The 25,551-nt window shown below is 44.5% G+C and overlaps 1 protein-coding gene across 1 annotated transcript in view; it reads right to left on the bottom strand.

Moving 5' to 3' along the window:
* Positions 1–25,551, bottom strand: part of Hasp (Hig-anchoring scaffold protein) — a 550,586-nt gene that overhangs the window by 268,815 nt on the left and 256,220 nt on the right. The window contains exon 4 of the mRNA XM_084589524.1: positions 23,637–23,804. Coding sequence (XP_084445650.1) covers positions 23,637–23,804 — 168 coding nt within the window. The remainder of the gene's footprint in view (positions 1–23,636; positions 23,805–25,551) is intronic.

The following is a 25,551-nucleotide window of genomic DNA, read 5'->3' on the forward strand; positions in this document are numbered from 1 at the left end:
TGTCGTAAGCTGTAGACTGGGTTTCTTCTCAAGCGGACAGGCGAGGAACCGGGCAGTTGCTTCAAAAATCCACCATGACTACATTGACTGTCCAGTTGAGACTGGCAACTCGGAGGCGCTGAGTAGGCAGCCTTTCTTCGGCAGATGGCAGGTCAGACAGATAATCTTTAGACGTGAATCTGTTTGAGTGTGCTGCCCATAATGTGGTATAGGCTCCTTTCTTTCTTTTTTTGAGCCAGCGAAGCTAAGGCACGACGTGCAACGGGTTGACGAAGAACACAAATATAATGAGAGATAAAAAACTGCCAGCAGGCGGGTACGTGGCATCTACCACCAACCAGACACGCATAAATATAGCAGCACTGCCAGTGCATATCCCACCATCGAGCGTAACGTTGATTTCGTTTCAAATGTTTCTCTCCGAAACTTTTGGCGGTCGATCGCCGCTTCTCAAAATCAGCGCATGACATAATCGACCAGCTTCGACTTCTGCGGTATATAATGCTTGCTCAACAATGGCACCGGCCACCTATGGAAACGATAACAGAAAGGCAAAAATGTGCGGGGCGAAAGAATGGCGCGACACCGGACACAAATGACAGCGGCATCAAAACCAGTGGAACGGGAAGCCTGTGAATGGCACGCATTGCCTCTTCGTGACAAAAAGAAAGGGACCAGCGGGAGTTCCCCGAAGCAAAGAATGTCCTGCTATGGGAGAGCTGCTCCCAAAGATTGCTGCTCCTCGCCTGCTTCTCTCCTCCTCGCTCTGTGCGAAAGGGAGGGGGGCGGGGGGGGGGGGGGGAAGGAACGCGGGAGTGCTACGTAAAAGAAGGAACGATGCCGCAGAGTGAACCAGCGGTGGCGTTGGAATGCGATAAGGGAAGACAGAAATGCGGCACCGGCTGTGGATGGTGGCCCGAAGTGACATCCTGAGCGGCTGGTTGCGTAAATTTTCGCCCTGGCGTCTCCATATCGGTGTGCGCTGACTGAACTCAGGCCGGGCAGTTCTTTGAACGTCTGACAAAATAAAAACCAGATAAAAAGAAGGTACTGGCACAAGTGCGCCTCAATTTTTCCTCTTGTTGGAATGCTGCTGGCTCCGTTGACTGTGCTGAGGCTTCGCTGCTGGATGTTGATGCTTTAAATTGCCAACCAACGCCACTCCTTTGTTTGTTAAGGTTTTTCTTTTTTTTTTTTTTTTGCCAGCGTAAAATCAATTTGGCCGACCAACCGTGGGAATTTGATAGATTGGTGTGCATTTATAAATGCTGAGCTGCATCACCACCTCGGTATACTTTGTTGATTGAGTGATTACCTGCCTATCATTAGCAGATGCAGTGGACTGGTCATTCATGTGCTGTAATCTTACAAAGGAATTAAACAACGTTTCAATGAGCAGGGCTGTGAATAACAACAGAATAACACAAAGTCTAGATTTTCTGCGAAGAACAAACACTTTCAAAACCAATCACTTCCCATCTGGAAGAATATTACGATAAATACGATACAATGAACTCATTCAAATTCATCGAAATATTTCCATCACCAATAGCAGCCAACGAAGCATCGTGAAGAGGAACTGGACAATAGCGCTGGTATAGAAAATAATATAATAAAGTTTTCTGCAATGTATCCCCAAACGCCTGTTTTGAGGATTACGTAGATGTTGCCTAACGCCGGATTTCGATCATCCAGAAGATGACTGGGTTCAGATATTGAGTTCAGTTTTCCTTTAACATTTTAGTGGTAAATTCACTGAAAAGCTCATCTTGCGCCCTGTCATGTACCATATCCCACAAGTAAGCGATCTTCATACAAGTGCCTAATTCAATGACCTATGCAGCCGTTGACGTTTAACGTGAAAACCTTAGCCATAGGCAGGTGGGCCACATACAATAACTCTGTCGTAAAGAAATAAAAAATAGTTTCAAATAACAGGGGTTATTTCGCTTGGGTAAACATCCAAACAGTGACTTTTAATCGTACGTATCACGTGATAACTTCAATGCTCAGCAATTTTCCACATTGAACCGCTGTCACAGACTGAAGAACCGTATCGGCATGTCACTGAGCCCTCGCGGGTTTTTACCGGCGACAGTCTATCGCTCAGAGGGAAAAAAGCGGTCGAGGCCTTTGTAGAGGCGATTGCTGGGATCTGCAGGAGGCAGATTAGTTAATGGTATATTAAAAAGCCGTGGCTGACGAAAGACGCACCACAAGAACTTACACATGGTTAGTTCAAGTGGCAAGGCGTGGGAGTGACAGGTACACAGTTTAAGCTCAGGCAAAACGTTGTATTTGTTATTCGAATGCGCTTATGGCTCACTGGTTTCTTTTATTTTAATTTTTTTCGGCAGCGCAAAGCATGCAGGGGCGGAATACGGGGAAACATGACACACCAAGCGCTCCGTGTTTCGTCCTTGCATGCTTCCCGCTGCTGAGAAAACAATGAGATGCCAACTAGCACGACAGCTTGTCTTATCTGCTAGTTAAGCAGGCGTGACACATTGAATATGCGACATTGTCTGATGTCCTCCAACGAACACCACACAACAACGCTCTCTCCCACATTGCTATTGCCGCTAGCGTATTGCCGTCAAAACACCCCATTCTTTTCCTAGCTTTGTGTCTTGATCTCTTCACCGCCTGGGCAACTCGTAAGCAAAAGTGCTCGGCGAGAGGAAGCCAACAGAAACTCACTCTGTGGGCGGCCGGAGAAACGAAATAATAAGAAGAAAAGCCGGCACGTGCATTTCGCAGCAGCTCTGATCCCGCAGTGCAACTGGTGATGCGAAGGATTCCCTTCGCGCTTGCAAGGCTCGACTTCAGCGTAGACAAGATCAAGTTCTTTTCGTCGCTGAGCGAGAAACCGATGGGTGATGTGGAAACACCGAAGTGCGGCGGACGACGAAGGCCTAAAAACGGCTAACGTTGATTATTTAATGGTTTAATGTCAATTTCCACTGCTCGTGATAAAGCAGCATCTCTTGCTCCGCGACGGCGAGTTCGAATTCCACTGGTTGTCCTAGATTGGTAGCGCGTATTCTGCTGATCATTTGGAGCAACTCATTTCGCAGCGGAGCGCTGTAGCTCGATCTGTCGACCAGAGTCGGACCTCGCCGGAACTTATAGTTCGCGATGTCGTCACTTCCGGAGGCTACGGAATCTTCCTGACTTTTTAATGGTTTCAGAAATGTCGGCGTAGGACCCTGGACATCACCTTTGTTTTCGTCTCCGTATATCCACGTGTGTCTATCAAACAACGTCTAAAGCGTTAACAGCGTACGAACGCAATTGCAGTGTCAGTCCCCCGCCTATTTATCGATAACAACGTATCTTGCTGTACGATGCGAGCTCAACTTCAAGAACCGGTCGAGCATTACCTCCCTGGTGCGCTCTACATATTCTGCTGGTCGCCAAGGCTGATATGCTCTGTAGGGGTCGCTCTGTTTTGATTCCGGCCCCCAGCTTGAATCGACAAGCGGAAATCGCCATAACTTAACCGTTCGCTAGTTTAGTCATTTGTTTTTGCTTTAGGTCTCGGTTTCTAATGTGCGTTCATATCAAACTTTAGCACTCGTCCTAGCCCCATTATTCTGTATTCTTTGTCATTTCCGTGTGCCTACGTAAATTATGAATTTGATAAAAAAAAAAAAAAACAGCTATGGGCTTAGTAGTCCGCAAGAAAGCAAACCTTGATTTTACGTCACATAGCATAAAATTTGTCGTTCGCTCGAGGCTCCCGCTTCCTGTGAACAGATGGAGAACTAAGCACATCGAAATAGTTTTTTTTTTTTTTTCCCTATTGTGGCGATGCAACGGTGATATGAATACAAGCGGCTAAGCAGAACAGCAAGTTTAAATTTCTTCTTCCCCGCTTCCGCGTAAGCAATTGGGCAAAAAAAAAAAAAGTGCGTTCGCAGAGAAGGCGCAGCGTCGAAACACATGTCTGTGGCAGTTTACACGGGCGAACAAAATTCCAGCATTTTTTTTTTAACCTTACTCCAGCCACTGCAGACAGAAAGAGAGCCCCGAAAAAAAATAAACGAACTTTGATACAGCAACAGTGATGGCGAAGTCAAGAGGTGTCGTGAAAACGACAAGACCAAGGAGGACGCTCCAGACAGATAAGTTCCAAGTCCGTGTCGAATAAGCAATGAATTCTGGCGAGGAACCAAGGATTCTATGCAGCGTCGGTAGACAATGCAGATTCAAAATCAATAGCACATCTGGCTTCCAGACTCGTATCAAGAGGGGACACTATATTTCGCCGAAAGATGTTGGAGATGACACAAACGAAACGAAGGGTGGGATGGAAAGGGAAAAGAAAAGAGAGTCCAGCGTGGCAGACAGTGGTGATGCCGCCGTTTCGTTTCGGCCTCCGAACTACAAGAATCACGGAGGCACGGGGCAGCTCGCTTTTTGCTTGCCATTTTTCTGCCAGAACGTCGGCATGAATTTATGAATGTGACCGGCAGCAGATGGCGCTCGTAAGATTCTTCCGTTTCAGAGTCGGCGCAAGGTGCCGCGCGGGCAGCAGAGAAGCTAAGCCCACGAAAGCAGCCAAACGTTTCGTGCCTGTCCCGGACGAGTATTGCGCGCCCAGACCTCGCTTTCTGAAATATGGGGTTCGGCACAAAAAGAGAATATCGCGCGCCACGCCGCGGTGCAGTGACGCCAGCGCGAGCGTATAGACTGGCCGCTCGCTCCTTCACGCGCGCTTTTTTTTCCTTTCTTCTCCCCTTTCTCGGTAGATCATGCATGCAGGCGCAGCCGCTTATGGGACACCGGCGTGCAGTTGAGGCAATCGCGGCGGCGGGAACCTCGAAACATATGTCGTTGTTTGTTATGCGTCGCTCGCCTCTACATGTGGTTGTTGTTTTTATTGTTACTTCGCTTTGAGCGGTACTTTCTTTGTGTACGTCTGTGTGCGGCCACTTCCAGTAGGGAAGAAAATATAGAGATAGTGTCGGTCAAATACGGCCGATTACCGCCACTGACAGTGTTGCTGCAAGAAGGGACAAGGAAAAAGCATCAAAGGTCAATGCGCCTTAAGGCGATTGGCCGCCGCAACTTTGGTGGAAAGGTAAAAAGAATGCTTATATAAGTACCGTCGCACTACACCGAAAGTTTGCAGGGCATTTCAAAAACCGTGGTTTGCTATACCACAATATGGGGCTATGTCTGAGCAAACATTTTCTTGCGCCCCTCAGACAGCAGCCACTGCGCGTTACAGATTTGATTTTTTTTGCTTTCAGTTTTTGTGGACATTTCTACGTAGTACAGCCGTCTACGTATACAAAGTTGATCGGATCCATGACCAGAGGCTATTCTTAGATTGATGTATGAAAAAAATAAACGATAAAGGAAGGAGAAGGTCGGGCATAAGGAGGAGGAACAATCAAAGAAAAGAATATAACGCAATAGGCGCTGTGAATTCGGGTCGCTTTTTGGATTCTTGTCCTTGTCCCTTTGGACAGACTTTTCCTGTCTTGAAGTTAACCCTGCTATACCGCAAGAACGTTATACTAGAACGAAACAGGGCTGTAGAACACATAAAAGAACTGGGGAAATTGTTGCGCGTTACAATTGTTTAAATGATCATTATCACCGTTCGCACAACTTTTAGCTGAGTTAAGGTTTAACAGTGAAAAACCTGCTCTTAGTAATCTTCAGTTATTCTCCCTTATACCACAGGCGACCGAGTGGTGAGTTTTTGCGGATATGTTTTGAGGGTAATAAAATAAAAGAAGAGAATACTTGCAAGGGTCCATGCCTCGCGCTACTTAGGCGGTTGCAGCTGTGCTCACCAAATATTGATGCCCTGACTAGATTTGGAGAATCTTTATAGTCAAAAAAACGAACCAAATCATATGGAATCTTCGATCCGCGAAAGGTTATAAAACACACAATAGATTTCGTGGGTGATGTATTTTATGCATGTCAAAAGGAGTTTCATATACAAATGCGAAAAAAAACATCAAAAAAACAATACGCTAACCGGTCGAATTTCATCTATGCAGAGGCATTGTAGTCCCAAGAACACGACACCGGATTCTATCGCTGAAGATGTCATTTGCGTAAAAGCGAATTGAATAATTAATTTCTGATCATGTACAATATGTACGAGAAAGAAGACACGTAAAACCTAGTTGGTTTGGGTTCGAAAAGAAGAATTTACTGCGAGTTCAAGCGGTTGTTATGGTTAGAAATTAAAAAAAAAATATGACTTTTCCAGTCCTCCAACATTTGCGCTTTGAAGGGCTACTTCGTATGAGAGGCAATTCTTCTGAACGGAGCTTCGCACCACACGTTAATATTTATCGCTTCTTTTTTTTTTTCTGCTGCAGTCACAGCTTACGCGGCCAAAAGTGCTCCCGCACAGGGTTACTGCTTTCAATTATCCTTTGTTGCTTGGTATTACGCGCGAAAACCTGTAAATGACAAAAAGAACGGGCCGGTGAATACCAAAAGCGAGGTATCAGTATCCTCCAGCCCTAAGAAAAAGCTAGAGAGGTAGGAACCTCGTCAGTTTTCGCCTTTTCTAACGTGCATTTTTGCACCATTTTGCGTTTTTTTTTTCGTTCGTGGGCTGTGCTACGTCGTGTAGAGTCGCACTTATCTTCTTAAGCCAAATTTTACCGTGTTCGACTGTTATCCTTTCTGGTTGTCTCAGTGTTTTTGGCCCATCAAAGACTCATTCTGAAATACCCGCTAATCAGCATTAATTCTCGCCAAATAATCCAACCTCTAAATCAACCCCTTTTTAAAATGGCGAGAATTGGGCCTGTTTGGTTATTCATAGTGGTTTCACTGCGCTAACACATGGAACGACAAAAAAGACAACAACACGGAGCGCGAACAACTGGTTTTAATTAAAAGCAGTTGTTAGTTCGCGCTCCGTGGTGCTGTCTTTTTTGTCGTTCTATGTGTTAGCACGGTGAAGCCACTATGAACCCCTTTTTGTTCTAAAAAGGAAACAATACATTGGACTGAGTAAACATATTTCCGCTCCATGCACCGCGCGCTCAGTGCCTGTGATTAGGACGAAAACCCTCACGCCGCTCAAGAGGAAATTAAAAGAGAATGCCCAACTCATCGCCGCCATTCCGAAAATTTATGTGGGGCCGTGAATAGGCGTACGTTTCGAGATTGTCTTACTAAAAAAAAAAGAAAGAAAATGTAAATTTATGCCAAATGTTTTTCATTTTTATAGCCGGCTGTTCAGACTCGCAGTCTCTAATCGTAAACGGGCTTGTCGGCATTTTTTTTTTTAATCATCGACGACGCTATTGATGGTACGCCGTCCTGATATCCTAACGTGGGCCTTTTACTAGAGGCAAGGAGCCTATTTTCTCGTATCGCATGGGAGAATCTCTGCGTACACAGTAGGCTAACGCGAATGAAAGGTTACTCAAAACTACCATAGAAAAAAGGAAACAAAGGTCTAGCAATATTGTTGATAGTCCTACAATGCAGAGAGCCATCTCTCTTGTTTAACGACAGTACAATCAAATAGTTATTTTTTTTTTTTTTTGCGAAGCAAGACTAAAACCCCTCTCTCATTTTAGACACACGAAAATTTTTAAAGGCACACCGAGAACAAAACTGCGGCCTCCCTGTATCGATCTACGCTGCCTCGTACTAACCACAAAGAGATCACCCTAACCCAAAACGGATGTTTTATAGGCTAGAAAAGACCAAGAAACCAAATTCAGGGGTTGCTACGCTACTTCATTGTCTTTAAAATGGTGCAGCCCGTCCCTTTTGGCGGACGAGACGAGTTTGAATTCACAAGAAGGGAGATATCTAAATCTAATCTTCTCGACAAGGAATGCGTTTTTGCTTCCGGACAAACGTCCGCATAAATAAAAAGAGCTGGGTAGTCGATGTTTAACGAGAACATTAAGTGGATGGAGTTGGCCCTCTGTGTTCCTTAAACTTCGGAGTAGTAGAACGTAGCCAGAGGTGTAGCCAGTATTTTGTTTTCAGGGTGGCCTCAGCATACTTTCCTGAATGAAGAGAAATGGGGGTTCTGAGCGGGGTCTCTCCAACAAGCGGAACCTCAAAAAATTGAGGGAGGGAGCGTATCAGATGAGCTTGATCCTCCGCTGGATATGTGCTTTACTCAAGTGCAAATAATTATATAGAAATTTATAATTATAAACCTATATTCGGGACGTTTTTCTCCGATAACTGGACCAAGAATCGAAAGTACAAGCTTCAGGCTACTCCTTTCTACTGATACCGAATGCTGCAGCGAAAAATTCAGCGCACCGAGTTAACGATTGGCACGTGAGCGTGACAGGCGTGGTGCGTTCACAAGATTGTTATAAATATTTTGAATGTCTGTATTTCTTTAGGATATTACTTGCTAAAGCAGTAAATAAGCTTTGAACGTCACGCATATCAACTGCAAAGTTGCAGATCATCAATAAGAACCACAAATGTACAGTAATGTATTTTTATTCGAGATACTAAACAACTGCGCAAAATGGCTAAGACAAGATGTATAGAACGGATACGACTAGTGCTGCTTTCGCACCTACAATCACTGATTCCGGCAAGTTGTAGCCAGCTGTGTTGCAGCTGTTTTACGTTGTTTTATCTTTTTTTTTTTTCAAATACGATAACTTGGTCGCCACTTTCGGCGCATGTTCAACGTTCCAGCGCCGTTAGTCTGTACTATTGATTCGCAACGTGAGTTACAAAGGAGCCGGTCCAGACGCGTTGACGGGTTAGTTCTAAATGACGTATCATCACTATAATAAGCAGCGTGAAACCCCGAAGAGTGCGTCAATACCTAGTAGGAGATCCTCTCTAGGGACATAACGTTCAAAAGTTTCACGCTTGTCGTTGGAATTTGGCCCGTTTTGTTCATACCAGAGAGCAAAATTTTGCGAAAAAGCTACTGGTACAAATGTCACTCCATCTACATTTTGTTTTAGGCACCAGAAGATTTAGAAGTTCACCCCTGAACTAAACTTTTGATAAAAGTAATATTAATTAGGTACACTTTCCTTAACGAACGGCGATAGACAGCAGTATTATTTCAGCTTTATCCTTGCTTTATATGCGTGTTTTTTCTTTCCTGTTGTTGTAATCCTCGACCCGTGTACGTGAACCACACTTCGTGCAAGCATACACAGTAGTAAAAATAAAAGCTATGCGCAATCAACACTGTGCATAACATGAATCTCAACTACAATTTGGGATAAGAGCAGTTACAGACTGGGTAGATGTAGCAAGTTTGTGAACACGAAAGCATGACTTCTGGGGATAAGCGCATTCCTTCATTTCTACTAAAAGGAGAGAGCAAACTGTTAATGTGTTGAAACAACTGTACACGAGCTTTCTAAACTGCTCTGATTGACAGCTGTCATCGAGGCCTAGATTAAAGCTACCTTACGGTGACCCAGCACGCCGAACGATCTTTGCAAACTGTAGCCGCTGCCGCAAGAAAGCCACGAACGGCGAGGTGTGACACATCTTGCTCGCCTGCGGAAGTGGAGGCAGTGAAGGCGTCATGCAATGCTCGATGTGCGTACTTACGTGAAGATGTTATACTTCCCAACACGTGAACTCAAGCTTTCTTTTTTTTTTTTTTTTTTTTTTTTTTTTTGCGTGATGAGAGCGCGAATTGTAGCGCAATTCAGATGAGCAGCTGTCATGGGGAAATTAATAATGTAAAAGACTCATTGCCCCCTTAGTATTAAAGTCAGAATAATGCAAAGCCAGCAAAAGCTGGACTTATTGTAAAATTAACGTAGCATCCAACGAATATAACAGTTAAAACAGAGTGAAAGTCAAGGAAGAACGTTTTTTTTTGTAGAGACATGATAACTGCTTAACATGTTTATCAAAAAACCTGACATGATAAAAACATCATTAATCGTCATTAAGCGTGTCTTTCGCGCCATCAGCACTATTTTCAGTCTAATTTGTTTTCCCTCTTGTCTCTATTACCTTTCAATTTCAGTTCTGAAAGCAAAAGGCACTTTGATGCAAGTGTAGTTAAACAACCGCTTTCAAGGAACACTGTGTCGAAAAGCTGAATTGCGTAACGCTATGATCTGCGTTCAAGAGTTTAGAAAGCGGTGCCTGAAGATGAAAGAAGTGCTTTTGGCTGAACTACACTGTGCGAGTTTTAATCAGACGGCAGCATTAAAACTAATGGAATAAGCTTGGCTGAAGCTGAAGACATTTTTGCTTGGACTCGAACATTATAAAAGTAGCATCATGTATCAGCCCTGCCGGATTTTCTATCGCAATCACGACGCTGCATTTAGATATATTTTTTCTTTTTCACCATAACATCAATAGCTTAGTCGCAATTTTTTTATTGTTACGATTCCAGATATCAATCTAAAACCAGCCTACTAGTGATAAAGCGGCAGCAATATGTCTTTTAAATCTTGTTAGCGGAGTGCGTTTGACTCATTAAAGGCACAAATGACGTACAAAAATAACGCTTTAACTTGAAATTGCAGTGTTCAACGACCTTGAAAATGGCGCCTAATTGCCAGCTCGCTGATTGTTCCCTTCAGCTGTTATGATTGTCTACCATGCGTTTACCTCCCGCTTTTCTCCCTTTTCTCTTTCAGGTACAGATAACACACATATATACATACATGCCTGTATGTACACATGGGGGGGGGGGGGGGGGGTGCAATATATGCAATCGGCTGAATGCATATAGACCCTATTCACTATCAGGTTTAGCTGGCGGAAGTTGTGGCAATCCTGTTCTGAGGGGACGTGATAACGCTGGGCGGTTAGACACTAAAACCACGAAAGAATGCTTCCAACGCGTCGCCGCCGGTCTACCAGCCTCCTACCTGCTGCGCGCTGATCATTTGTCGAACGTTTGAGACGCCGTTTCCAACGCCGTCTAATCAGACCTCGGATTTCGCCGAAGTCGTGTCATGATTCGGCGTAGGCCTCTCTCTATTTCTTTTTCTCTCTATCTCTGATGTTACGTTGTGCGGGCCATGTTTGCCAGTAAGTCTGCAATGACGTCACGTGAATAAGCTCTGTATCCTCTGCCAATGACCTGCTTTCTTCGGCCTGTAAAGCGTGCTCTGCCTCAGCTTTGGCGTTGATGAGGCAAAGCTATAGGTTGCAGGCAGTTGATTGGAATATTATTGTAGAGAGATTAATTCATCACCAATATATATATATATATATATATATATATATATATATATATATATATATATATATATATATATATATATGTGGGGGGCGGGGGGGGAGGAGGAGGATGCGAAGAGTGCTTGTGAAAAGCGCCAAGCTTCATTGAAGAAAAAAAAAAACAGAAAACAAATCTGTTGGCATAACAGCGAGACCGTTAGCACAATTCACGGTATGTTTTTGAAGGAAAATTAATAAGCCAGTTCTTTGAGACGTTGGTACATAGGCCGCTTTCTAGTTCACTTGTTCAAGAACTGCGTAATGAGCGAGTCGGATAATTTGTAAGAAGACATAATGTAATCCGAGACCAAATAAACATGGACTAAGTACGAAGACAGACTTTGTTAGCACAAGCAGTAGTAGTGTAAGAGGGAAGCATAAGACTTGTAGCTCGAGCACGTTCCACTGCAGAGCTGCCAGCTGTGCACACGGTTACAACTTGAAACACGTACAGTCTTTGTCAAAAATATACAATCCACCGGCATTTGCTCTTTGTTATGCAGTGTGGCTCGTCTTCCGTTCACAGCGCTTGGCTCAATCGAAGATGAAAGGGGACTCAAGTTTTCCTTCATCCTGCGCTTAGCCCGTTGAACCAGGTGGAGCTGAACAAAACAGATTGAGGCGAAAAGCTTGCCAGCCCCACCACGCAAAAATTTGTGTGTCGGGGTCGTCATTGTGAGCAACAGCTCGAAGACATCCGTAAAAGATGACGTCATCACGCAAGCGGCTGGCGAAGTCCAGGAGTACGAGGCGTGGTGGCTGCGCCTACGCAGCGATTGCGATTAGCTCGTACTGCATCAGTGACAGGATCTCTATGTGCCGCAAGTTCTGTCTATATGCGTATCCAAATTGTGTCGCAACCGTTCCTTGCACAGCGTTCCAAATAGTGTAAGCCATTTCAGGCCGCATTTACTATGCATCTTCTAGCCACGTTCGAGGATAGCTTGCGACAGGGATTCGAATCGACAACATGTGTACCTCCAACTGTATGCCTTCTGACGGAGGTTTCAACGACTGCTGTTTTAGACTCCGCGCAAAGCACGGCAGTCTACGTCCAGTATGCAAACACACGCACCGAATACAATACCAGTAGAAAACACATATTTCATACGTATCGAAAACATCACTCGAAAACATTTCAAAAGCGCGACTGTAAAGATTTAGCATTTCTACACGTGAGCAGACTTAAGTGTCTCTACGGATTTTTTTTTCTTTTCAATTTTAACCCTAGACACTTGTGAGCTAAGGGCTTCCACGGGAGGTACAGGAGTCCCTCAACATTACAGGCACCAGTATTGTCTGTGGGCTGTATATCTTTGACAAGTTTCGTACTCGTCTTTTCTCAGCTAAAACAAAATACGTTTACTCTGCCATAAAAGGACTATAGCAGAACATCCCATGTATAAAAAATAAAAGTGCTATACCACTCAGGTATAATTATTAGCAATGTTTCTGAAAGAGACAGAAAAAAAAAAAAAAAGCTTTAGGGAACTTACAAAGTCCACAAAGTACAGCGAAATGGAACAAAAACAACAGTAATCAGTTGATATTAAGAAAGTTTAAGCTAACGAATGGCGCTGCTCCTTATTGTAAAATGAACGCAAAACCGTGTATTTCGAACGTAGGCAATTAGAACCAAGAACCCCTTCCAGCGCTGCAAAAAGCTTGCATATGTTTTTCAACTGGTTTACCCCGCGGCTGCACGGTGGTTAGGCCGCGGGTTCGGTTGCAGTCGAGGCGGCTGCGTTTCGATAGAGATGCAACGCAAGGCGGCCGTGCACTGTGTGACGCCAGTGCACGGTAAATAACACCAGGTGGACGAGAGTATCCGAGCCCTCTCCTACGGCGTCACTCATAGCCGATGGCGATTTTGGGACGTTTACCCATATACTATAGCATATGTTATACGATTTTCCAACTTCGTAGGCTAGTTCTTCCTTTTTCTTCTTTCTCTTTCAGAGAAGCAAGGGGAGGAAGGCACATTATGTGGTCGTCCAGGTTACATGATGAAAGTGCACTGGAGATAAATATTTAGTAGCAACCATGCAGCATGTGACGTATCAGTACCTTAAGGGGAAGCTGAAAATATCTTACAGCAGTCTATTAAATTTCAGCAATGGGAACCTTGCTTAAAAGGACGGAAGCATGCCATGACGGTGGTACCAGAACAGTGGTATATGCTTGGAATATCGCATAATAGACCAGTTAAGAGCCACTCCCGATAACTTTCAGTGTCAACTGCTAGATCCTTTCACAACAGTGTTTGTACGCAACAATATCACCCTCAAAAACAGCGCGCCGCAAAACAAATAAATAAGTACACTGTAGTCGAGTGATTTAAGACTTATCCTACCGCTTCCGACTTACAACGGAGAAAACAACAGCTCAATGCGCCCTTTCATGCATGCTCGAATGTTTTCTTTTCTTCGGACTTGGCCTTTCACTCTTTCAAAACCACAGACACACTGGAAGGGAGCACGCATTTCTAGAAACAGGTGTACTTCACGAAGGAGGTGCTCGAGTCGATGCTCGAGACGAGACAAGATGTTTAGGCGATTTTAATTTGGTGCACGCCGGTCGGATTGGCTGTAAATCGGCGCAGTACTAACTGTTTCGCTTTTCTCGATTGACCTGACGTTTTATTTATTTATTTATTTATTTATTTATTTATTTATTTATTTATTTATTTATTTATTTATTTATTTATTTATTTATTTATTTATTTATTTATTTATTTATTTATTTATTTATTTATTTATTTATTTATTTATTTATTTATTTATTTATTTATTTATTTATTTATTTATTTATTTATTTATTTATTTATTTATTTATTTATTTATTTATTTATTTATTTGCAGCTATAGCGTCTTTGCAGCTATAGCTATAGCCTCGCAGCTTATGGCGCTTCGCAATACATAACTTTATGGTGTCACTCTGTACAGCGTAGTTTCACTTATTATCCACCTTGATCAAATTATCAGTGAAACCATTGAGAAAATAAATTTATTTGCTTATGTCAAACCTGCATTGCCTTTAACTCGTTTCCAACTCAAACCGTAAAAAGCAACGGATTCCATGGAAAGTGTGGACGGATCTTTAGAACTATTCTCGGCTCACATTTTCGTTGTAATATCATCACAACCCTACCCGAACATTCGGAGCAAACGATACCGAAGCACAGAGGGATTTTCAAGCACTTTATATCGCTCTTTCAGCACGCACAAAGGAATCATTTGAGGCAGGCTTCGATGCCGCAACGATAGGAAGGTCGGGCGCCCCACTAGTCTAAAGCGAGAGCTTCACCTCTGCTTTGCTTCGTATACAAAATCCTCCTTTACCGAGTGGTCTTTCTCTCTCTCTCTCTTTCTCTCTTCCCAACAGCTACACATCCTTCCATTGTGCCCCGCATGGAAAGAGCAAAGATGACACTTCAACGGACAGTCTTCCGCGGCTAGACGTGCCGGTGCTCACCCTCATTTTGTCTGCCTGGCTCTTCGCACCCAATACCGATAACGACGTCCAACTGCTGTCGCGTGCGCGGAGTCATGGCTTATCCGGCACGCATACGTTACGCAGCTTGTTCACGCTCCTGTCTCACACCTCCATCAGAACCGTAGTTTCCGAGACTTATCGAAAAGCAAGACAGAGCGTGCTCGAGTGCATATCAGCGAGGATGCAGAGTGCAGGATGCGAGATCAGTCCGCTCGGATGGCGCTCTTTCTTTCGTCCTTTCGCGCGGCGGCTCCCTGGTTCACATGAAGCGGTAGCTGTAAGCGAGCAGAAGGAAATGAGCCGTAGCGTGCGCCAAGCTCAGCGCTTGCCTTACGTGAAAGCGAGGGAGCGGGGAGGAAACCTCAAATAACCGGGAGAGCCGAGCTATGCAGGCACGGCGCATCGCACGGTGGATAGCGCCAAAGAGGACGTGACGGTGCTCGGGTGCCGTGGCCTGCCACGCTGGAAGAATGCGCGCACTCGAGTGCTGTTCCTTTCCTTTTTCTATACGGTATAGATACCGTTGCTGTTGTTCCTTTCATCGTCCATGCAGCGGTCACGGGTTATACTGGGCGAGCTAGGCGAGCTAGGCGCTCGCTAGCCATATCTGACTTCCGCCGCCCATGTCGACGAGTCGAGCGATGGAAGGGTGCGTCAACAACGGATGTACTCGTCAAAGCCGCAAGTGCAGCACAGTGCCCGAGATGCCGGCGGCCTTTGTTACCTCCCACGAACGAACTTGTTACACAGGGGCCTCAGAAGTAGATACGAAAGCATTCTCCCTGTGTGATAGCCCCAAGCGGCACGTGACGTAAATGAAGCTGAAAGAAAAAAATGGATGCTAGTTGAATGAGTATGGCATCAGAGAGGAACGAGAGAGCTAGGAGCGGAAAACAGGTATGATGGATGTTTCCTTCTTTTTTTATGTTCTTTCTAGGTGGTATGTTGAAGGACAGGGAAGAGGAGGGATGTTCACGATTTATACAGCAGTGTTGTACGTTCACGGTGATCTAAGAAGGAGGACAAAAAAAAAACAATTTCAGTTCATATTTTTTCGACAGTAGGTGTAATCACGACTATTCAAAGTGTAAACATATTTGCGGAAAGCTGAGATGAATGAAAATAAAAACCTCCTTGCTTAATTAAGATTTTTTTTTTTTGCAAATAGTCAGTCTTTATTGCCTAGTTAAGCAAGTAAAACTTACTTAAAACTTGCCCAGTTACGCAAGTAAAACATGCAATTGAAGCACTGAAATCAGGAGAAATTGACTAGTTTTACCGATGTGATGTGACAGGTTTGGGTTGCCAGAATGGATTTTGAATTTCGCTTAATAATTTTCGTATTTATAATGATCGCTTTTGATTTTATATTTTCGTTTGATTTCGTCGTCGCTTTTTTTGTTCCGCTATTGCACGGACCTCACTCAGGTGAGTGAAGGGTTCTGAAAGGTCGAGGTGAAGAGTGAACTCAGCCAAGTGGAGGTGAGTGTTCGGACGAGTATTGTGAAAGGGGATGGAAATTTTCTGGAATTCCAGGCCTTAAAAAGCCTTTAAACCTCGATAGTCCGAATCTAAATTCCGAGTGTGGTTCACTTGCCTCGCTCGAATTTATTGAGCACACCAATCGAATGAAGTACTCTTACTGATATGCTTACTCTTTGTTTACGTCTTATAGGTGATTTCTTTCACTCTTCGCTTCTTACTCCTTTCCGTAAAGATGAATGGTGTCATATATGGGCATATCGGGTGCACCAGCTATATTTAACAGTTTTAGAAAAGGCTGGATATCCTAGGCGAGTGTCATATTGGAATATTTAGATTGTCTTGAAAAGCAAAGGCGAGAAATGTTTATAAGCTTCCGTTTACGCAGTCTTTTTACCGAGCTAAAGTCACCATGGGGTTAGCAGCTTCTCGCGCGTATTGTGCACTCGATACAAAAAGCCGCGTCAACAGGTTGCTGGTGTAAAATTTATGGCCCATTAAAAATACAGGTGGGAAGTAGAGCCCCTCATGGTCAGCCTGTTAGTGGCACTAGTGATGGTGCGTCGTTGGTCTTGTAATGCTGAGCGTGTCATTAGCTGTTACAGTAAGGGAGTGCCACCTCTTGCTCGGGAAAATTGTTTCAGTTGTTCAGGTGAGTAGTAAATGCAGAAAATCAGCTCGTTTGCCGCATAGCCATCAGGCCGCAGAGAAAAGGTCGGAGAAACCTCCGTGTGTCACTATTGGTTATGGTAGTGTGCGAGTTTGAAGCCGGCGCCAGAAATTTGATAGCTTGGTGGATACTGATGAGTGGGCAGCTGCGTTTATATGTCTGTTGGAACGATTATGTTTTAGAATATCTCTGAAATTTATCAGGCACTCCCTTTCGATATAGGCGGCGGGGTGCTCTCTCGCCTGGTACTCCCGTATGGGCTGGCGCCAAGGGGAGCGCTATGGTCATAGGGGGGTCCAGCGCCTGAGTATCGGGCTGGCTTGCCGAGAGATGCATTCAATGATAAAATTGAGGATGGCTGTTTGATAATCAGATATAGTTTTGGAGGCAGCCGAGGAGGAGATGGCCCACTGCCTACGGATGACCTGCAGACAGGTTGCGTAAGAACAGCGCTCCGGAGAAGAGGGGTCTTTTGTTTTCGGAGAGCGAGGTTTTGAGGCTCTCAGGTAGCACAGATATCACGTGGCACCTTTGTAATTCGCGGCCTTTAATTTTAGTCCGGTAGAAATATACATGCAAATGATACCTGTCAATAAACATATTTTCACCTGTGGTTTTACAACGCTATCAGCAACTTTCGAACTGACACCTTGTTTCCGATGCTAGTATTTATTTGTTAGCTGATAGTGCTTGTATATTGATTACCTTTGCAAAACGAATAAAGTATACTTTAGTGTAGGCCCCACGACTATCGAGTGAATTTAGTCAATTTCGTTAACTGAGTACACTCCGCCTTTCTTAAAATTGTCTTCTTAGAGAAATTGTTTATGTGGGACGCCAGACACATGTTATTTTGCCGTAATGATGAACAGTTAATCACAATAATTTGCAGACTTTCCATCCTAACGAACTCACAACCACACGTACAAAAACGCGACAATAACTATATCAGCCAAAGAAAAGATTCAAGAGGGCAGTTTCGAAGTGGAGGCGCCTGAAATAAAAAGCGAATTAAATAATGACGCTAAGACATCGAACTAGAAAGATGGTAACTAAACCAGACTTCATTAAAGAAATGCACACAGCTCCGAGAAAGATATGAACGACTGCATGGCAGGTGTACCGCGAAAAGGCATCTCGAAATATTAGCAGGCCGCACCGATACCAGCGTCAAAAGAAAAGCGGGAACCAAATGTGGCCAGCGGGAAGCAGAGAAGCCCGAACGTTCTGCGCGTGGCAGCGCACCCATGCGTTTCATAAGAAGGCGGAGGAAAGAACACCACACAAAGCCGGTGACACAGGCAGAGGACAAATAAGAAACGGTCATAGGAGAAACAGGGGAGGAGGGATGGGGTGAGGAATAAATCAAAGGATGAGGACAGGGAAGGATATGACACGTATGCAGTTCTGTTTGCGGAACGGAACCTCATCGCGTGCGTCGGGAATGAGTTGCTGGCGGTCGCTTCAGGAGTGACATGCAACCCCGGTCAGAAGTTGCGGCTTCTTGCGCGCCAATTGCGCCTCCCATGCTTCCCACACTCCTCCTCCATCTCGGAAACACGAGGTCTCGGACAGAGGAGTGGCGCGCTGACCTCAACAGAGGGACGGGCGGGGAGAAGTGCCACTGACAGTGCTCTCTCTTTGATCTGCGAGCCGACGAGCGTAGGGAGGAAGAAGATTCGTGATTGAAAACGTGACTTGCTTGGCGACTCGAATCGCATTTGCGAAGAGCAAAGGCGTGGTTACTGGCGAGACGAATGCGTTGCACAGAGAGAGAGGGAAAAGTAGAAGAGAGGGAGAAGGAGAAGGGAGGGTGCCATAGGAGAAACATACACAAACTTGCAGGCCTTGCCAGAACAAGCACGTGGCTGCGCAAAAGTTAATAACAAAAAGACAACTTGTTACCAGCTTTAGTCTTTTCCCTATCTCACTTTTGTTTTCCTCACGTTCAATCTTCTTTTCTGGGAAACACGGAGCGCTGCAAAGTACGCCTGCCCTGGCTAAAGGAGTTAATAAAGGCATCTTGAGCTTGTCAGCGGACTTTCTTTCTCAATCTAGCCAATGCTATCAAAGACAGAAACAAGTTCCAGCTGCCTAGTTTCTGCCTTAATCGTAATTTTTGCTTTCCACGACACCGGAAACATAATTTTCATTTTGTTTCCTTCGTACGCGCAACACATCAACCACTGTCGCAGGAAAGATGTGACGCTATGAAAAGAAGCCGTGCTTTTCTCGAGAGGACTGATGCATTGTTAAATGGGAGCAGTGGTTCAACTCAACCAATGGACGAGTAAAGCGAAAACAGTGTTGGAAAAAAGAATTTGAGAAAGATAGAAAAAAAAGAAGTGCCTCGCCCAAAGTCATTCTGTCGCTTTGAAGTCTTTCGGAAAGAGCCGAAGCCATTAAGAGAATCAAGCTGCACCGTGATCAGAAGCTCTACCGAGAAGGTAGGAACTACATGCTGAAGCATAAATGAAAAAAAAAAAAAGAAAGAAAGAAAGGAAACGATAGGAATGGTCGTCGCCTAGATGTTCTATGACTTTCTCTTGCTTTGAGGCACTCGTTGATAACAGAATCGTGCACTAATGCGGTTGAAAGAACACGAGGCAGCGGCTATTAACTGATAACAAAACGAATTCCAATGTGGTAGTATTGACAGAAGAGCATTCCTGTGCATTTTACGTTCCCCCATGTCGTACCCCCGCCGTCCTTCCGCCGTTTTCTTTATCTGCTGTCTTCCTCCTCTGTCTCCTTCTCTTTTCGTATGCATTTATCATCATACAGGGTGGGCGAACCTTGGAAAAAGGCTTAACTTTTCGCCCGCTTCACGAAACACTGACTCTCATTCAAAGGGACTCAGGGGAGGCAAGGCCAACCGGGACTTCGTCGCCGTAATGACAGTCTGCCTTCATATACTACTTTCGCGGTGCAATCAGTTCGCCGTGGAAGCTCTCTTTCTACTCCTGCGTCTTTCTTATTTTCCCGCCCTTGACTTGCTCGCAGCGACGGCAAGTGACCCGGAAATCTCCGTGGGCTCCAACACACTGATACCAGTTTTGGTTGCGCCACAATAAAGGATCGTTACGGGGCAGAATCTTTTCCGATCGGTTAACCTGAGCAGGTCCGCGCAGACCGAGCGGAGCGCGCAGGCACCGATCAGATCTGCCGAAAACGGGCGGCGAGAGGAATGCTCTACAGTGGCGCTGAATTGGCCTCACGATCCGAAGTTGTCCTCAACTGGCCCAGATCTAACGTTGGGGCTGCAGCTCCTTAATGACGCTGTTTTACGCAACATCAGAAACGTCGGTCGGGTGCCTTTTCCTGCGCGGAAGGAGGTCTACACTGACATGATAAAGGACAGGAAATTGATATTTCTACTCGTACGAGGAAGCAATACGTGGGGAGAGACGAGGACAAATTCGTCTGTAAAGATTGATCTATTTTAGTTTTTCTGCCAGACGCAGGCAATATGCAAGGCTGAAAATCGGAGCTCAGGTGGGCCACAGAACGTGAGAGCATGTATGTAATTTAACAAATATGCTTACTGCAGTGAAAAAAGTTTCGAATAGCAACTGTTGCTTACAAAAATGGAGCCGTTTCACGTTTATTATGCAAAAAGTTGTTCGCTGTCAATTATTTGATGCAATACCTCTCAGAAAGCCCGGGGCTATTCCTAGAGGCACCGTTGTTGTTTTTTTTTTTTTTTAAGGCATGTCATTTACAAACAGCATGAAATCAGAGGCGTTAAAGGGCCGCGGGTTGAGGATACATTTGCAATCGAATATTGATTATATAAAGAAACGGTTATGATCACTGTGCTATGCCGCTGCTTACGCCTGCACGCGAGCTACCTTCGGTGGAGCGAGCACTTATTCAGGTACGCATTTATGTGCACGACCAGGCTTCCTCCAGAACTTGAAGGCCAGTACGCAGAGGCCCGTTTGAGCACAGTTGTCGTGCGCCAAAGATCGTCTGTAAGATCTTCTTAACAGTGCTCGTGGTTCCTCTGCACCATTCTCCTCACGAAGGAATGTAGTTGATATTTCTGAGGTCACATAGGATAACTGCGGTGCGCTAAACGTTGTAGTTTTATTGTCTGAATTCTGTCTTCGAGCTGTGTAGAATAAATTCAGCTGTCCGTATCGTATCTGTGCTACGACTTAACATTGACAAAATGGCATTTGATCGTCTTAGTATATCGATGTTTGTGAGGATATTATTTAGAGATGACCGCTAGGCTGCGCGTGTATTACATTTTTACGGTTTTTCTGCTTCATCATGCGTGAAAGGAGACGGTTATATATTGAAGCCGAAAACAGACACTTATTTACCCTCGGTATCAAGCCAAAAGGCATTAAGGCAATTGTGGATGATTATGATGGAGTTCAGAAAGAGGGAGTGAGTGTTTATTGTAGCACTCTTAACGTCTTCAGTCTCTCCTCTACCCATGGCAAACCCCCTTCTGACGTCCTGGGCTTTGAGAGGTGTCGGGCATTGTCGCAAGCATGCAAGGTGCCACAGATACGCTTACGTAATGGCCAACTGACACGTAAAGAGAACCACACGTCAGTTCAACATCGTGCTGCTCGTTAAACTGTACCGGTACATTCCGAATGCAAAGATGTCCCTTCCAAGCAAGTGTTTCTTTTTATGTACCACCGAAAGAGCATTCTTATAGCATTGTTGCATTCTTACAGCACCAAAAAAGGTTGGCGTCTAATGCCCTCCTTTAATGCCGAAGGACGTCTTTCTTGCTGTTTTTCACGGTTTCTTGCTTTTGCTATTGATCTTGGTGCGTCAGCATCACCGTTAACTTGCTGCGAAAGGTCGTAGTTTGCGTATCCATGTGAAGACCCTCAGTGGATCCCTAGAGGACGGGAGGACCGCCTTAACCCATCGCTAAAATGCATCTCCCACCCACGACCATAAATGAGGGAGTGATTAATAATTAGCATTCACTCAACCGACACCTGCGAACCTGCATCCACATCCACCCTCCACAAACTTCCATCCACCAAAAGCCCTGCGCAAGCAGCGGAATAAAAAAACAGGGGCGAAATCAATTTCAAAGACGAAGTGGCAAGGCGATGTAAATTGTAAATATTTCTGAGGCAGATTTCTCACGACAAGTCATATGATAGTCTGCGCCTTTTTCTCTATAAGGTTACTAAACACTAGTGCTTATGGTGTGCTGTAAAGCATTCCTGCCAGTTACATTATGTTTTTTAATCTGTCCCTTTAGCGGGTAAACGACCATTGCCAACCTACCTAAACTAAACCTCATGACAGCTATTTTTCTCTCCCTCCCTCTTTCCATCCCGCACTTACCCACTCACTCGATCGTTCATTCCACCTGCAGCTGCGTGTTGTGCTGGCGCCTTTCTCAATTCTATATCCCAAACAATTCACGTAAGTGCTGCAGTCGCGTGCTATAACACATACGTGTATATTTTCGACAGAACGGCTTTCCGTGACTGGAATATTAAGCAGCATTTTAGGATATATCCGTGGCAAACTCGAGCCGCTGCCACTGTTGACACATCGGGTGCGCCTCGAGATACGCAACTGGCGCAAACGCTGGGCACGTTGCTTCTGGGGAGACGGATTAGACATCAACATATGAATTGGGCTATATTTACTACTTCTTCGTCCTTCCAGACAGCTAAAGGGCAAGAAAAATAGAGTGCATGATGTTCACTGTGAACTCAAGGCTTATTATACGTGAACTGGAATATATGTACTCCAAGTAAAGAAAAACGGAAAGTGAAAGCAACAAAAGCTAAACGCACAAAATCGAGCTACTGGAGAGGAAAAAGTTTGGAAAGTGCACCACATCACAGTATCTAAGTTTATTATAATGAAAAGGAAGAACGTACTCTCACAAGCTCTACGCCAGGTATTATGAAAGCGGGTCTAGCTAGAGGCCGAATGTATGTACGAATAAGCGCATATGTCTGCTGGAACACGACTCGTAAAGTGAGCCTTTGAGGAGTCCAGATGGTCGTGTCTGGAGTCAACTAGGGCAAATCGACGACACAAATGACAAAACGATATGGCTTCAGCAGGCTCTGGCCAGCGACGAAGGTCTGATATCCAGACCATAAGACTTTTGTTGCTACTCCTAAATATCCCAGCTAACTGTACTCCACTGTAATCAAGAGAGCAGTACATTCATGGTGGGTTCAGGCTGTACACAGCATATGCTGCCTCCTTAGCGATAGCAAGTCAAGAATAAATTTTTTCTAAACGCAGAAACGTATTATATGTGATTTAACTTGTGCTCCGTACATTCTTCTTTGCGACTCCTCGTCTTCGCGCCAATATCAAATAAATTTTTCTTTCTAACCAGAAACCTATTCGGCGCCGGTGTACCAGAAGAGAATGAAAACTTTGCACTGTATATTACTTCAAGACAATAAAATTCTGATCGAAGGTAGTCCGGCTGGCTTCTTTACTTTTCAAACGGCATGCGCTGAGGTTTTTGGAGAACGTCACATGTGTTGTGCTAACGCCCGTGTCTTTTCCTGCCTTTTAGAGCCCGTGTAAACGACAGCATCTCAAAGTAACTAGCTCCAATTAACGTCTTGATCAGCGTTGGGTGACAAGCTGGTCTATGCGCGCTGATTAGAACTTTCAGAGTGCTGCATTATGCGCGGTACTGAAATGAACACAATCGATAGGCGAGCCAAGACCGGCGGCCTTGTCTCGGCTATAGGTGGTGCTCACAATCAGTTGACTCTTCACTTTACGCACGCGTATTGCGAACAGAGTACAGAGAGACGGAAAGGAGACCGACCTGGCCTGACGCAACTCCAGCCACAGCGTCCGTCGCAGAGGCACTTCTTCTTCGAGCTGATGCAGTCCTCGTCGGTCTTGCACTTTCGCAGGCAGCGGCGGCCGAGCGCGGCCGCTTCCTCCCGGTTCTGCGGGCAGCCTTCGCGCACGTCCTCCTCGTCGCCCTCGGCTGCGAACACAAAGGCACAGGTTGCACAATCCTCTCGTAAAGAAGTGCGTTCCTCTATTACCGCTATTGCGCAGCATAGTTAGGTGAAACGAGCTTCAAAAGCACCATTTTTATTTATTTATTTATTTATTTATTTATTTATTTATTTATTTATTTATTTATTTATTTATTTATTTATTTATTTATTTATTTATTTATTTATTTATTTATTTATTTATTTATTTATTTATTTACGTAATAAGTGTTGGGAAACTGATATACAATTTATTGATTGCTCGCTCTTACCAGTTGGAAGTAGGATTAAAATTTACCAGCTCAAAGCTTAACTGTAAATGACTCCAAAACAACTTATTTGGTGACTTGTTGTTCGGTATTCATCACTTTTGTTTTTCTACGCAGACTGCATGTGCATCGTCACGGGAGCTACGCCTGGCGTTTTAGAGAGGAAAGGAGTTTGTACCTAATGAGCCTATTGGAGATTATTAACTTCCGCTGCGACCGAACTGAACAAACCCAATAAATAGTTATTTTATAGGTGCGGCGAAGTAATAATGTAACTGCCATAAACGGTCGCACCTCAGCCTACGGTAGCTAACGTAACAATGATAACCGTATGCGGAAAATGCACAACACTGAAACTGACGATTAAACTTACGTGCCTTGAGGGTATATTTCTGTGCGGTTGCTCATTCGCTTAAGTGAAGCAATGTTTTTGTCATATTTTTTCCCCTTTCTTAATTCAATTTTACTGCCTTCAATGAACCCCTACCTGGAACTTGGCCTGATATCAGATTCACCAGGGCTCGCGCTTTTCCAGTACAGCGAGCTCATTCATGTTGGTGTTGTTCTTTTCTTAGAGATAACCGAAACCGTTAAGAAAGGTTCGGTTTGGATTGTGGGGTTTAACGTCGAAAAGCGACTCAGGCTATGAGAGACGCCTTAGAGGAGGATTCCGGAAATTTTAGCCACCTGGGATTCTTTAACGTACACTGACACCGCTTTTCGCCTCCATCGAAAAGCGGCCGCCGCGGCCAGGATTCGATTCCGCATACAGTAGCCGAGCGCCCTTAACAACTGCACAGCCGCAGTGGGGCACTTTGTAGTTATGAAAGCAGCCCTTTTTGAAAGCTACACTACGCGTGGTCCTCGCGTCACAGATACACAGAATACTTAAATTATATTCTCAAACTTTATTCCGCAGTTGTATATATGGCTTGGAAGGACTAGAAGCTGCAAGGCGTTCTACAGGACAAAAATAGAATGTGAGCAAATTACAGCCAAAAATTGTCATATCGTCTTCACCTAGTAAAGGAGAGCTTTTGACTGGTGCGATCTTGAAAGCCCACAGAGTAAAAAAAAAAAAAAAAAAAAAGTCAATAGAACGCGCACATCTACCCGCCTATCGAAAAACACAAAACGAAAACATTCTGAAGCACAATTTTTCCATGCTAACACACGGACCCATATCGCACTGCAGGATGATGCCTGAGTTTTGAGTACCGCCTAAAAGTTTTCATAATTTTTAAGAATATTTCCGCATTATTGTTCACCACGAAGGTCATTTTAGTAATCCTTCCACTGCCGAAGTCGTTTAGAGGAATATGAACGAAACTGAACTAACTGTTTTAGGCGGTACATCATTAATCAAATGTCTACTAGCTCTTGTGTATATAGAATCGACGCCAAAATACGTGAAGTGATAGTAAATTCAAGTTGTTGAATTAGGCACCACATTTTACAGCATTCT

This window comes from Amblyomma maculatum, chromosome 1 (genome assembly GCF_055883805.1).
Source record: "Amblyomma maculatum isolate TAMU_Amacu chromosome 1, ASM5588380v1, whole genome shotgun sequence".
NCBI classification, from domain to species: Eukaryota; Metazoa; Arthropoda; class Arachnida; order Ixodida; family Ixodidae; genus Amblyomma; species Amblyomma maculatum.